General features: G+C 46.8%; 1 protein-coding gene across 4 annotated transcripts in view; it reads left to right on the top strand.

The window, feature by feature from the left end:
* RNF220 (ring finger protein 220) overlaps positions 1-14,916 on the top strand; it is a 227,854-nt gene that overhangs the window by 207,974 nt on the left and 4,964 nt on the right. For all 4 annotated transcript variants that reach the window (XM_009468165.2, XM_087731539.1, XM_009468164.2 and 1 more), the window contains 2 exons: positions 5,571-5,679; positions 6,825-6,899. In XM_009468165.2, coding sequence (XP_009466440.1) covers positions 5,571-5,679; positions 6,825-6,899 — 184 coding nt within the window. The remainder of the gene's footprint in view (positions 1-5,570; positions 5,680-6,824; positions 6,900-14,916) is intronic.

The following is a 14,916-nucleotide window of genomic DNA, read 5'->3' as shown; positions in this document are numbered from 1 at the left end:
ATTATTAGCCCTAGCACTTGCTGCAGGTGATGCTCGCTAAATTGAAAGAGGGGGCGGATTCTTTCACCAGGTTGAAAACAGAAGCAGTTCTTGTCCCAGAAAACTTAGGGTTGTTTTTAGTTAGTGTTTGAAACTCAGATAGCGAGGGAGCTGTGTTGAAGACAACGTGTGAGCGAGAGCCAAGGCAGCATCATTGTGCTCCGCCGTTCCGCAGTGTTACCGGTGTCGCAGCAGCTACGCGCAGCATGTTGCAGGCTAATAAAACGTGGTCTCTTCTCTGAAAAAGTTGCCCTCTCACCCAAACGTAAATTGGCTATGAGAGAAGGCTTGCAGTTAAATGATTGTGCACTGATGTTGGGGTTATTTTTTGGATCATTTTATCAAGTCTTTAAGATTTGTGCCCCACAAAGCGAGGACTGTAGTAGGCTTTCTCTTGTGCAGCGTAGTAGTGGTTATGTTAATTGTCATCTGCGGCCGTGGCTGGATATGGCCAGGAGCAATTTCTCTGCTCCTGGAATCTTACTTTAGCTTGACTCTGCCTTCAAAGCATCGACCAGTCTGTTTCTAATATTTATGATATGTAAGCTGCTAGCGACCTGACCTCTGCCCCTGGTGCGGGGAAATGGCATGTATGTTCTGCTGGGACCAGGTTCTCCACCTCAGACAAGGGAAGATAAAGGCTTTGTTTAAAAATAAAGACATCACTCTTGGGTTTGTCAGTGGTACTGTACATTTTCCCCTCTGCCACTCTCTGTTTACAGGCATACAAAACCAAAAATAAATGTATGAAGAAGAGAGAGGAAGGTCAGAATATCAAGTGTCAAAAGTAGCCCATGAAATTTTATTGGTGGTGCATTTAATCAGTGCTAAGCATTTTTTACAGGGTACATACAAACAGTGGAATTGTAAAAATTTATGGAATGCTGTGTACAGTGTGGCCGTTTATGAAGAAAGGAAAATTTATATCCAGTTGAAACAAACCAAAGGGGAATGTTTTATGAAGACTCCTCTACAGCGGGGTACATGAAGTGAGATCTGGGTAAGGGGAGGAATGGGTATTCGCAGGCGTTGACTGATCTTTGAGGTGGTTTTCTGCCTCTTCAGCAGCTAATAGTTTGCATTTTTCTGTGGCTCTGAAATAGGCAGGATGCTGGATGCAGTGATGTATTTTTTTTTTTCTGTACCATGGAAAGGAAGCACAAGTGAACAGCTGCTGCTGGTATATCTGGTACGAGGCTCTTGCTCTTGGGCCTGTTCCAGTCTAGCAGTTTCTTGAACACTCCTTAATATGCAGCTGGGAAGGGTTAACTGAAGCCAATCACTTTGACATCAGCATTTTTTGTTTCCTTTTTGGTCCAGTATTTTGTTGATGATAAAGCACAGACTTAGTCAATTGAGAGATTCCAGAGCTGCAGAATCAGAGATAATTTAATTAACGGAATTGCTTGTGATTGCCCACTGGGACAGCGAGTAGGAATTGCTCGATTTAATTTGGAGAAACAAAGATCACATGCATGCTAATGTTTGACAAATAACCAGCGTTTGGGTTAAAGTTTTTTTGCAAAGGCGAGGGGCAGCCGATTCCCAGGGGAGATTTCCCAGGAGGTGATTGCTGAGTAACAGCTCAACACTACAGATAGGTCCTTTTTCCTTTTACATGGTATTTTTATGTCCTTCTGCTGGCCTTTTACCTGAACAAAGCAAGGATTTGCTCAAAGGAAGAAAGTCGGTTCTTATTTTTAGTGCTGAGGGCAAAATGCTATGAACAGTAGAAAAGCACGTGTTGGGCACAAAGGCCGAAAACTATCACGTGCTGTCTGCCAGGTCTCATAGACTTGCTCCCTCGCACCCAGCATCCTTAACTGCGACTGCCAAGTCGTTGAAGAGTTGTCCACAAAGTCCAGGGAGAAGCGCAGGACCAAGCTTCCTCTGCAAGGAGCCCTCCCTTCGTGTCTTTGCTCTTGTATAAACGTTCTTGCTCAGGCTCCCCTGTTTGTGGTGATGTAGGTCCACAGTGAGTAGAGCGCGGATGTGCCCTCTTGATGCGTCCTCAGCCAGGGAGGACAACGCAGGTATCAGCGAGGCTGCTGACAACCTGCGTGGCTGGAGAAGCACCACTGCTGGAGCTTGAGGCATTGCTCTTGGCAGCAGTTGTGCTCAGCAGGTCTCTCTGGAGGCTGATAAATGACGTTATCCAAACACGTCAAATCAGAGCGCTGAGGCGCAAAATTGTTAAAAGAGTCCTCCCACACCCAGCATGAGGTCAAGGCAAAGCGGGGAGAGCAGGGCTGTGGAAGCCAATTCCTTCTTCTCTGTAATTCCCTCTGCCTTCCTTGGCAGGGTAACTTGTACACAACCTTACCCTGTCCATGGAGCTTGGCTTTCTGACCCTCACTCCACCCCAGCATTACCCTGTAAAAATACTGCATGGGCTGCTCCCAGCTGTGTCCAGGCAAGCGCGCACGAGGTGTGCACGCAAGAGGGAAGCCTGAGGGAGTTCCCGAGATTGCTGCTGCAGGAAGAGTTGCTCCTAAGCGATGCTTATCTTTAGGATACAAGCAGCAGGTTGACGGTAAAATGTCACTAAATGGAATGGCATGTGTCCCAAGTGTGCTGGACACCACGGGAGCCAGACACATGGGAAGTGACTCTCGTCTTTATTCCATCCCTGGAGGTAGTTCCAGTTTCCTTTATTTACTAATGTTCTCCCTATTTCCCTTGACCTCATTTCCTCCGGCTTTTCGGAAGCAACCATGCAATTATCGCTCACTTCAGGTTGACCCTTGGCCGCCACGTCCCTGGTTGCTGCTGCTCTGGGAGGCTTTCCTGAAATCTCAAGTGCAAAATACTCATTTGTGGCCAAAATCTCTCTCCTGTGAGATAAGAGCTGCGTCTTTGGCACTATGCTGTGCGCCAGGATTTGTCCTGACAGCACGCTTGGCAGGGAGAACATGGAGTTTAAAGTCTGTCACAGCTGAGCTTTGATCAGCGCTGGGAGATATTGCAGTGGCTAAAGCGCCCTCTCTTACCAATGCACCCCAGTCTTGTTAATAAATGTATATTTAACAATGTCTGGAGCGTATGAAGTGATAATAACTAAATCAATACCTCCCACATTGATTGTCCAGGATCCCTACAGCGTGACGCACGCAGCGGTGCGGTAATTTTCCAGCTAACTAGCACCCTGATCTACAGCCCTCCTATTGATTGGCCATTGTATCAGGCAGCCTCTGAGCATTATTGCTTATACCTCTATTCAGCCTCCTTTTCTGATTCATTCGTTTATTACTGGACAGGTGCGATTATCTCAGAGACTTTCTAAAATTGGCTGATGGGGGTCAGCCATTTAGACTTCTATAAACAAGCCATTTTCTATCTCCTCTAGTTGTTGCAGAGGCAAATTTTTCCTTTTCAAGCTTTGACTGTTATTGGGCTGGGACTGGGGACGAGTTGGCCTTTGCTTGGATCTGCTCAAAGATTCCACTCTTCCTTGCTGAGTCGCCTGCCCTTCAGAGGAGAACGGATAGCTCCATGGATAGTAGTAGGAGAATTCCGCAAGGGTTGAGGTTCTGCTTGCCACTCGCTTTGGGCAGGAGCCACACTCACTGCCTTTTAAAACTCTAGTGCCCTCGTGCACACAGGAAGGAGAAATGGATTACAGAAAGTCAAATTCAACTGCAGCCTTCATCCAGCATCAGCTTCTTGATGGGCCAGACTGGAAGGGAAACAATTTTCTCACCCAACAATAATCTTCAAGCTATAAATAAATAATTCTGTTTCTTCCTTGGACAAAACTGACACCTTTCTAGACTTTCTTTGAAAACACTAACAACTCTTCCTTGAGAGTGAGAACCCAAACTGGAAGATGGTAATAATTTATACCAATGAGTAGGAACAAGTGGGCGTTTCACGGCAGGGAGCGCTGTCTCCTACTGAAGCTCTTTCATTTTGCTCTAAAGAATATTTATTGATACCAAGACTTGAATCCACAGTGTCCCTGTCCCCAGGCAGTCCTCACCCACTAGGCTATCACGGGACGTATATTTCTTTGCCTTTTTTGCAGTTTTAAAAATGTTACTATTTCCTTGCAACTGTCATTTGCAGTGAATCTCCTTCTGATGAAGGACTCTCCTTGGTTAGCTCGTGCAGAGAGTGTCTGATCTGTACAAAGGTAGGAGCAAAGCTGGAGGAGCTTTATAACACTGGTACTTAACCATATGCACTCCTGCAGCTCCAGTTTCTTCTGAAGTGTCACAATTAGAAAAATCACTCAAGATCTTTTCGACTAGCTCTGTTTCCAGAGCCTTGAGAAAAGCCAGCAGAATCACCTCGTGGGAGATACCTCAGGTCCCTGCCTGCATGGCGGCGACAAGTGACTAACGAACAAAGGAGCGAGTGTGTGCGTGCAGCAGGAGTGCTGACATCGCAGCTCGCTTTATTGGTTGTAGTAATTCCACTAGACCCATGTTTTAGCCACCTGTTGATGAATCATCCTCTAAAAAGGCAGAACATGTAGGTGCCCCTGTGGGTTATGTTGTGATCGGTGCAGCTTCTGGTGGCGAGGTACTCTTCAGGTTCTTCTGAGCTGGAGTCTGCTTGGACAGGCCTGAAATTCACGGACATACATGAAAATTGCTATTTTCTTTTGGGTTTTCGCAAGAGCGAAAGTCTTAATGCAATACTCTAAACCTTTTCTGTGGAGTGCTTGAGGGCCCCTCCCTATGTCTGCACTGTGTAGAAATCTGATTTTGCAGCATGCTGGAGTGACGCATCCTTGTCTATAATGCTCCCTGCATCTCATTTGCTAAGCATTGCTGTCTGCCCTTGCTTTTAGGTTGGCAAGTTGCTCTTTTCACCAGCCTCGCAGAACCATGAAAATACACTTGCCTGCCCTCAGCGCAGCGCCTCTGTGACAAAAGAGATAATGCTGCCCATCAAAAATGACCCTAGGAAATGGGAAAGCAGAGGTCATAAAGCCGCTTTTATAGCCACCCTGTTGGCACAGTGTCCATTGCTTTTGGTTTCTCCTTGTTTTCAGTATTAGAACCCAAAAAGCTAGGAGTTTCTTTAATATAAAAGCATTGCGTTGACCTGTGTAATGAGCTGATTTTGTGTTTCACAAGGTTGATGGCCAGCAAAGACCTCCATTCTCTAAGGGGAAGAGCAGCTCCTGTTGCCCAAAGAAAGTTACCTCACCAGCTTTAGAGCAATGTACAGAACTTTGTCCAAAGCATTTGGTCTTAAGGAATCTCTTAAGGGAGACAAGAAAAGAGGCAGAAAACAAACAAAAATCTGTTCTTTAAATGTCCGTGTCTCGCGGAAACTTGCTCTGTCCAAAGTTGGCAACCCCAGCCTTGTTGTGTTCCATCATGATGTGTTGGGAAGTGTTTAGGAGGACACCTCAAAGAATTCACACTGGGCTTTTCAGGAATTCCTCTTCATCCCAAGTTGGATATATTAGTTCGAATGTTGCCATTTCCTGTGCGGTACCTGTTGTGGGATCCTTTTTCCCCTAAACTCTTCACAATCTTGTGTGCTCAGTGGTGCTCACTCTCCGTCGTCTTTTGCAGAATTACAGAAGACTCTGCAGTGACAACGTTTGAAGCGTTAAAGGCTCGTGTCCGTGAGTTAGAAAGGCAGCTTTCCCGTGGGGACCGCTATAAATGTCTCATTTGCATGGTGAGTAGCACTCCACTTGTGGTAGTGAATCAGAAATGTCTTGGTATCTTTGCTGAGGAGGGGAGAAGTTTTTCTCCTTTTTTGGGTGGAGGGGGGGAACTCATCTTTGTCCCTATACACCAATTAGCCTTCCAAATGAAGGTGCTAGGTCTTTTTAGCAATTGAAATTTCTATATGCATTACATTGTTCCACTGGTATTTGTAGCTGTCTATCTGTATCAGGGGCAAGAAAGCCCCAGCTTCGGAAGACTTTCAGCCTTCCTATAGAAAACTCCCAGATACCAACATCCTCTTCCTGCATGTGTAGATTTGCATACATAGGAGAGAGCAAAATGTGCGATCTGAGACCCACCGTATGATTTGGGAACAGGAACGTTGCCTGAGCATTTAAAAGTTGTCGATGTCCTGCTTGCTCTGTGGTGATGCTGTGGCCTTAAAGAAGGGCAGCAGCTCCCTCTGATGGTCTGAGCCTGCAAAGCTTTGCATCTCCCGTTAGGTTTTTATTCTGATGATAGTGGGGGAAAACTCTGCTTGGCGAAGGGCTCCCTCTGCAACTTCTGCTTGATTCGTGGTGCTCTCTCTCCTCGCTCACAACTTGTAGGCGTGGGGGTGCAGTCCCCATCTCTCATCCCACAAAAGGGACAAAAGCTTGCTGCTGATTTCCAGAGGTTTATTAGCAATGATGGAAAATACTGAAGAGAAGGCATGTCTGCTGAAATAGCAGCAGCATTCTTGGGATGTAGTTAAGCTGTTCCTGCAGAGCTAAGCATTGTGATAAGGGTTAATCTTACCCTGTCACTGGTTTTTGTATGATCTGGTGACCTTTCTGATGGGAATAATGGCAGGTGGCCACAGCAACTTCAGATGCTCTTGCGATAACTATGCTGAGCCAGGTCACTACTTGAGTGGATTATGGGCTTCCAACAGGAGTTCTGGGAAGCCAGAAAAATGGACTGCAGGAGACTTTCTGACTCTACTACACAAACATTACAAAAATACAAACTTACGTATTACACAAGCTTATTTTTTCTTAATACAAAGTACAAGGCAATGTTACCCACAAAGAAAGGTGTTGTGATGGGGTTGGGAGCAAAGAATCAGTAGATCCCTGCTGTGGAAATAACCTGTTTGCTTCTTCTCCTCAGGACTCGTACACAATGCCCCTGACTTCCATTCAGTGCTGGCATGTGCACTGTGAAGAATGCTGGCTGCGGACTCTGGTGAGGCTCTTGGCTACTTTCTTGTTGACTTACAGACTTTTTCCTCTCTTCTGGGCTACTTTTATTTAAATCACCACGGGAAAGGTGCTTTTTGCTTTATTTTAAGTAATGTGAGTGCTGTGCATGCAGACTTCCTAAGCCTTGCTGTTTAACACCCCACTCTAGCTTTGACTTGAGTGAGTTTCGTTTGAGTCATCGTGACCAAAGTGCAGTCCTGCCCCTTGCTTGCTCCTCTGCTGCTGTGGGGACAGCCATTGCTCATGCAAGAGCTCTGTGCCGCAGACAACCTTGCCTTACAGTAATTTCCTGTGGGGCACCCGTGCAGAGAGGTAAAACTGTGAGAGTGGAGGCCAAATCCACTGAGATTCATGGAATGGGTAGCTTCTGAGAAACCTAATATTCCCCTGAAGCAAAGGGAATCATCTTCAGGATAGATGATATGGAAGGGGGCTTTTATGAATATGAATCTATTTCAGATTATTTGAAATAGCACTGTGCCATTTTCAAGCATATGCCATTCTGTTTGGAAAATTTGGGACTACCTTGAATATTGCATAGGTGACCCAATGCAGTAGTAATTTATACATGTATTAAAGGACATCAGGTTAAAATTCAAGGTGTTATTAAGTAAGGTGTTTTCCTTTCCTTTGTTAAAGCTGTGGGCTTTATAATCAGCCTTTCATTTCCCCCGTGCAGCTGATTTTCAAGCTTTCATTTCATTCAGGTTGGGGAGTGGAAAATAGTCAGTTGTGCTTTCTAGTTCTCTTGCTAGCAAGATGATACAGTGTTGGGTTGCAAAAAACATAAGGGAATGCCACTCCTGAAAACTGTTCCTGTAAGGCATTGCAAAATCTACTTTATAGAACACGTTGTGTGCTTGGAATTACGATTAAGCCGATCATGCTCCTTTAAATCCTGCCTTTTAAAAGTCTTGTCCAAGAAAAGTTACCAGGACGGTAAAGTGCCTGTGGGCTTGAGTGCTAATAGCAACTCAATAACTTGGCTATTCCTCGGGCTGTATTTTATAGCTTTTCAGCTACACCCCGTCACTATTTAGATTATACAAGCTTTTGTAAACATTTTAGCAGTGTGTTATAAAAGACACATATGTGGGTATGTAGCTGTGAGATGTTTGGATGAATGTGTGCTCTGCCACCTTTGCTAAGTGTAATCTTGTCCTTCAGCGGTGTGACAAGCGGAGGATAAAACACATAATTTCTTTTTCATTTTCTTTACTCTGAAGTCTTTGTCCTCTCCTCTTCCCAGCAGACTCAAGTCATCTTCTAAATCTGTGGCACCGATTTCAGGCTGTTCTTAGGCTCAGCAGCAACTTAGTTCAACTTCAGTCAGGCCCCTTTGTTTCACATGCAGCGGTCACGGCTGCTCATAAGGACTGGGAAATCCCACTCCAGGTGCTCAGGGGTTAGCATTTAGCCTTGCAGAGGGGGAGCCATCTCCCCTCTAGGTAACCGTGAGGAAGGTGGGGATCAAGCTGGCTGTGTGCTATCCACACACTCTTCTGCCGACCAGGCAGGCGGGATGGGAGTAGTCCAGCAAGACATCGTATTAGGACTTGGCACTTGCATAGGGGAAGCAATTAATAAGTGGCTGCTCATGTGTTCCCCAGTCCTAGCCTCTCCCTGCAGCCCCCAATTTATTAAACCAGGCCTTTTCACAAGGCATGCTTGCACTCCCTCTCCCGTCTCAAAAAAAATCTCCCAGCCTGTGTTCGCATGTTTCTAATGTAACCATTAAAATGTAGCCCGAAGACAGCAATAAAAACCCTGGAACGCCTTGGTGCTTTTGTGTCTTGATCAAAGTCAATGTGTGTAATCTCGTTAAGACTGCCCTCCTTCCCCCCTCCTTTTTTATGAATTTAATGGCATACAGCAGCTGGGCTCAGTGTTTAATGCTCACCAACCTGCATTGTTCTAATTAAGGTATCTCCTTTTATTTCGGGCACAAAAGAGACTCTTGTTTTTTTTAACAAGCGAGGAGCTGTGGGATAGTGTGTGTAATAATCGCTGCTGTTACCTTTCCCTGGGTATAAAGCTGGCTCCCCGGCGGGGGCAGGAGGAGGGAGCCTGCGCGTGCAGCACACATGGAAAGACTTGGCTGGGGGAGAGGGGCAACATTTTTCTTCTGTTGTGCAATAAACAATTTGTTGGAGTTAATAGGAGTTGGGGCGGGCGAGTCGTGTCGGGCTTCCGGCCCCTTTTGAACATTCTGGAGATCTGCCATCCCTGCTGGTGAAAAGTCCCCTTTCTCCTGTGCGCCTGTGGTTTATATGCCCAGCCGAGATCTAATATTAAATTAGAGTGTGAGTGTGTTTGCGAGAGAGAGAGGGAGGACCCTGTACTGAACAAGGCCTTGGAACTGAAGGCTCGGAGTGCCTGGGAGCACTTCTAAACCTCTGCAGGGTATTGAAGATGGGGTGAAATTTGGTGCTTACGTCTGTCTATGGACCAGAGGAGGTGAAGTGGTTTTTAAAAGGTTTAAGGTTTCAACATTTTCTAGGATATGATGCTACAAGGATCTGAGCATCTCTAGTATCCTCTGACTTCCATGGTGTCTAGGGCACTGATGAGGATTGAATCTTTAAAGAAGCACTTAGGCTTTCTGAAAATATAATTTTTGGACTTTTGGCTCTTGATGTCCAATTTCAAATTACAATTCTTCTGTGGCTAAGGGAGAGGGGGAGTCATTTTTTAACCAACTCTCCAAAAGGCTGCTGGGCTCTCTTGCTTAGGTACCATTATACTAGAGCTCAATGCATCAAACTGGCTCCAAGTTCTGGGGATGAAACATCCGCCGGAGCAGACTCCATCTCTATCTGCTGTTGCTGTGTTGGAGTAACATGAAGGAAAGGCTGGGGTTGCAGAAAGGGACCCTGGAGATGGCTTAAGAGAACCTAGATCGTGGTGCTCGCTGAGTTACCCAGCACCTCAGTGCCAATAGAAGCTGCTTGGTTAGGCGGTCCTCCTCAGGGTGGCCATGGAGAAAGGGAGGCACCGTCCCTTCTCTCAGCATCAGGACATGATGAGTTGAGTGGTTTTCTCTCCTTCCACTTGCTCTGTGAGCAGAACCGGTCTGCCTGAGGGCTGTGGTCCAGGGGCCAGAGGCGAAAGTTGTGCTGTATGCTGCATACGCTGTGGGCAGCTCTGTGGTTGTAGGCACAACAGGAATGGAGACAGGGAGAGGGATACAAGAACATGTTGCTTGATGCCATGTGATCATGCCTGGTTTCCCAGAAAATCATATTAGCTGTTTTGTCAGCTGGGTTTGTCTGCTGGTTTTGTATTGCTGTGTCAAACCAGACCAATGAGCTTGCTGCTCCCTACTTGCTGGTTGTCTGGGGTGCTTAACACCGTGACATTTTTCATTCATCCATCCATCCATCCATCCACCCAGAGAGCTAGTTGATATTTTCAAGTTACGCAGGAACTAGGACACTAGCCTGGAGTGACTTCCCTGTGATCCCTTTTGGAAACCGCTGAAAACACGTGCAGGTTCTTCAAAGACAGGAGGGGAAATGGTGTTGCAGGAGGGAGGCTTAGCCTGGACAGCAGGTGGTGGGGTTCATTTCCCTGAACGTCGAGCGTCCTCGTGGCAGGTGTCCGTCCTCAACTGGTTGTTGGACTGCAGCCCTGAGTCACTGGGTGATGGGGGATGAATCTCCCTCTAGAAGAGGTTTTCCTGCCCCTTCTCTGTCCTTCCCCATTAACCGAGAGGGACCCTACAGCTACTAGTGGGTGAGATTCATGTTTTCCTTCTCCTGGGAAGAGTGCTCTGACAGTAAAGATTGGCAGTCTGCTGCAGTGCTTTGCTGGAGAGGTTTGGAGCCTCCATCCTTGGAGGTTTGTGAGAACAGGTTTGATGCGTGTCCATCAGCAGAAATTCAGGTTGAGGAGATGTTGCTGGGGGAATGGGTCGGTGAGTTCTTGACGTCCCTCTGAGCTGTGGTTCTGTGATCTCCCAAACCCTGGTATCCTTCCTTATGAAGTAAATCGAGTTAAAAGCTAAGTCAGGTTGTTGTTTGCCAGTGATGGAGCTGTTGGTGGGTGCAGGCGTGCACGGCCTGAAAGAGCACAGGTTTATTTGAGCAGGTGCAGTTTGCTGAGTTTCCCCCATCACCTGTACAGCCAGATTCAGCATTTCCTATGTGTATTTGCTGACCCCAGGCTTGTACTTGCCTGTCTTCGGCTTATTTGAAAATGACAACTGCACGAGCAGGAAAAAATCACTTCTAAAAAGCCTTCTTCATCACAGAACATGCTTCCAGCGGATCCATCAATAGATATGTATGCTCTGCAGTTGACGTATTTATATCTTTGGTAGATTACACTACTACATTCTTAGCCTTGTCGCTTTTTCTAGGCTGTAATACCATATGTCCAATGCAGGCTGGAGTATTTGTGTAAGAAACAGCGCAGATAGCAATCCTTCTGGGTGGTTCCTTAGTGCTTCCAGCAACATAGGGGCCTCCTGAGTCAGCAGCTGCCTGGAGGATGCTGCACTGGATCTTTCATGATGTTCCTATCTGCCATGAGGTTGTCCGGTTATTTATTAACATATTTCAGTTTTGGCCTCCAACAACTTGTGGGGGTGAGCTCCACCCTTTGAGGAGGCTCTGTGAAAAAGGTTTCTCTTCTGATTGCTTTAACCCCATTACCTGACAACTGGAGGTACCCCACAACGGCAGTGGTGAACGGCTGCTTCTCTGGGAATTAGCATTTGCAGAGAAGAAGCTGCCGCTTCAGGCAGCAGGCGTGGGGAGAGGGGGCTGTCGCCTTGGCTGAGAATTGGATCTTGGGAGTTCGATTCCTCTCCTGGCAGAAACTGGCTCTTGGTTTGGGCCCCTCCTGTCATCTCTCTGCCTTGGTTTTCCTTCCTATAAAATAGGCAAGCTTGGAGCCCAGGTTTGATGGTGGCACTGTGTAGGTAAAGTTGCTCTCTGTGTGTGTCTCTTTATTCTCTGTGCCTGGTAGCATATTCTGCTTGGAAATTGCCCATTTTTAGACCCACAGGACAGCAGGAAGTGCCTAAATCCTTCCTTTTGAGTTTTCTTGCTTTAGCCAATTTATAGCAGACATCATGCCTTTTTTTTTTTTTAAGAGGTAACTTTAAGACAAAATACTCCAATCCTTCCTGGCACCATGTGAGCCCTAACGACTTCTCAACATCTCAGCTCTCGTTAATGTATTTTTCAAACTACTACCCCAAGTGATTAGCCTCTATTGTGGATCAATCACTTGCCAAATTTTAATTAAGAAAGGAGGAGAAAAAATAAACTCCATCCTGGTTCCAGCCTCTTTTCTTTGCTTTGTAACAGCCCTGGAGCAAACTTCTTGCAGCAGAGTTTTATAAACCCCTCAAAACTGGGGTTTATAATGGAAAAGCTGAGGTGGCCTTTACTCTAGCACACGCAGCTATAACACATCAAGGCTTTTCCATGAAGTTATGATGAAAGGAGCAGAAGGACCTGGGAAAAAAAAAAAAAAAAAAAGAAAAAAGAAATGGCTGACAGGTGGGACTTATTATTCCACAGCATTTTTATTTCAAGGGAAAAGTTTAGTAACCCCAGCTGGCAGGTGAGCAGTGGGGGAGCAAATGCTTTTTCATTGTGCCTGTGCCAGCATGTGTGTGTGTACAAGCTTATGTGCCTCTCTACAAGAGAGGAGAGCTTAAATGCTAGTGCCAATAAATGTTGTACACCTACACCAAAAAGTCAGATGTAAGGAACAAGGTTCTAAGCAATTTCAATCTAAAAAGAAAAAATCAGGACTTAGTTCTGAATATAACACACATGCTTATGTGTGCAGAGGATGACAGTTTTATTTAAAAAAGAAAAAAGAAAAAGGCTTCCCCAAGGGTCCAAAGTCATTATTTTTGCTTGAACTGTTTAATACCAAGCATAAGTACTAGGGAGACCCAGAGACCTGGGCCCAGCGTGCCACGTGCACTCAGCCTGCGCAGCATTCAGGCCAGACTGCTGAAGGTCCCTAGGATGCCGTTGTTCCCCGCAGCGTACCTGGGCTTCAGAGCTCAAGATGAGCTGCCCTTCCCACGTGCAGGTGAAGCAACATCCACCACTGCCCTAAATCAATCTGCAGTCATGTAGCTTTTGCAGAAAATGGGTCAAGCTACATGTGATTGGGTTCTGCCTTCCGGTATGGTCGAAAACTGGGCCCTGGCTGCCCATGTGCAGCTCTCAGCCTTAGGTGGGGAGAGTGGATCCCCCTAAAGCCATCAGCATGTGGTGCAGAAAGCAGATCTCCAGGACAGAGATCCTGGTGTCCGGCAGGATAAATGCACTCATCTTCCCTTTCCCTGTGGTATAAAGGAATTGCATACCTGACCTTGCTTTGCCACGGAAGAGAGGAGCAAAGCTGCAGTCGGTTTAATCAATCAAGCTTGTTCTGCCATCCTGTGGGCTGAGTGCGGAGGACTTGTGCTTATAGTGAGCACCTGCACAGCCTTTGGAGAGACCTGGGCAGGGTGGCTTTCCAGGAATCTGTCCTTCCGAAATGACCCATATTGAGCTGTCTAGTCTGTGTTAGCGAGGTTGCCCTCGCTGCGGGTCACACACATTGCCTGCAGCTGTCTCAGTCCACCTCCAAATCCCAGAACAGAGCACGAGATACAAGACAGCGAGATGGCAGCAACTGAGATTTGCCTTTAGTAAAAATGAACTCAAGGGGCTTCAGTGCTCCTCCCCACTCACCTACAGCCAAACATCTCCAACTTCAGCAGAGCTAAAGGAAAATAACTGCTGAAGTGCTTTTGGCTTTGCACAGGAGCACTTAAGGAATAGGGGGGCATGGTTTTACGTGGCAGCAAGCACTTTCCTTCATTCTTTGCCCCAGACTGAAGGCAGGCTGAGGCATTTGATGGGTCAGGAAACTGGTCCTGCAGAAGGTACCTCTGCCTGGTGCATTGTCCAGAGAGGCAGAAGCTCCAGCTACTTGGTTGGATGCTTTGCTGCCTCTTGCCAATAAGCTGTGCCTGTCTTGGGAAGGACAGCATGGACACAGATGTGTGCAGTAGTCGCATCTGCAATGCCTTAAAGTCCCCATGCACACTTACTTCTGCTTGTCAGGGCACACAGGAAAGCTCGAACGGGCAGCTGCCAACTGCTGCCCCTTTGACAACATGCTGTGAATTAATTCCTCAGCACCTCTATGCTGCTTCCCCTGGGACCCTACAGCTACAGAGACGATGCCAAGAGGCCAACCAGATGCAACAGGAGCCTCTGAGGACCAAGGAGCTACATGGCAATGCAGGCCTGAGCGGGAACTCAATTGAAACAGGCTGTTTTGTGGCATTTGCATCCAGATTAGTGAGCCACTCCTTCGCAGTGCTGCTATGTAGCCCATCCCACAATGGCTTTAAAGGTGGCAGAAGGGGCAGATGTTTAGATTTTTCTCTCCTACCTGTCGTAGCTGCTGCAGGAAGTTTTTACTGGGACATGCAAGGTTAGAGCTTGCCCCTTTCTAATGCTGGAGATCCAAAGCTCTGGTCTTGAGCACAAGCGAAGAAGCATGTTGTATAAACAGGCTCTGTTAAAGTCCAGTGCACTCACTCCTTGATTTCATCAAGGTTTTAAGCCTTTCCTTCCAGTTGTGGTTGTGCTTGTGCTTCCCGGAATCCAGCATGCCAAGTCCCCTCTGTGAAGACTGGTGCGTGGGGCTGCTCGATGCGTTGCACAGGCACAGTGAGATGGTCCCTGCCCCAGAACACTGAAAATCTAAACAGACACGGTAGTTAGGGAGGGGATAAGTCAAGCCCCAGGCAGCTAGAAGGACGTGCCCACAGGCATCAGCACCAGAACTAGATGCACCATCCAGACCACCAGTGGTCTGTGCCACTGCCAGACTGTCACTCACCCTGAGAGTGATGACCAAGGCATCTTGTGTGCCCATTATGTGTTTCATTCAACTCTAGTTCCACAGGACTTTCTGTCTGGCTGTTTTTGATCTCAGGTGCAAGTGCCTGTGATTCCTACATGTGTCGGGGC

This window comes from Nipponia nippon, unplaced genomic scaffold, assembly GCF_047370975.1.
Source record: "Nipponia nippon isolate SJK-2023a ecotype South Korea unplaced genomic scaffold, ASM4737097v1 scaffold_5, whole genome shotgun sequence".
Lineage (NCBI taxonomy): Eukaryota > Metazoa > Chordata > Aves > Pelecaniformes > Threskiornithidae > Nipponia > Nipponia nippon.
This window is presented reverse-complemented; position numbering and strand designations above follow the sequence as displayed.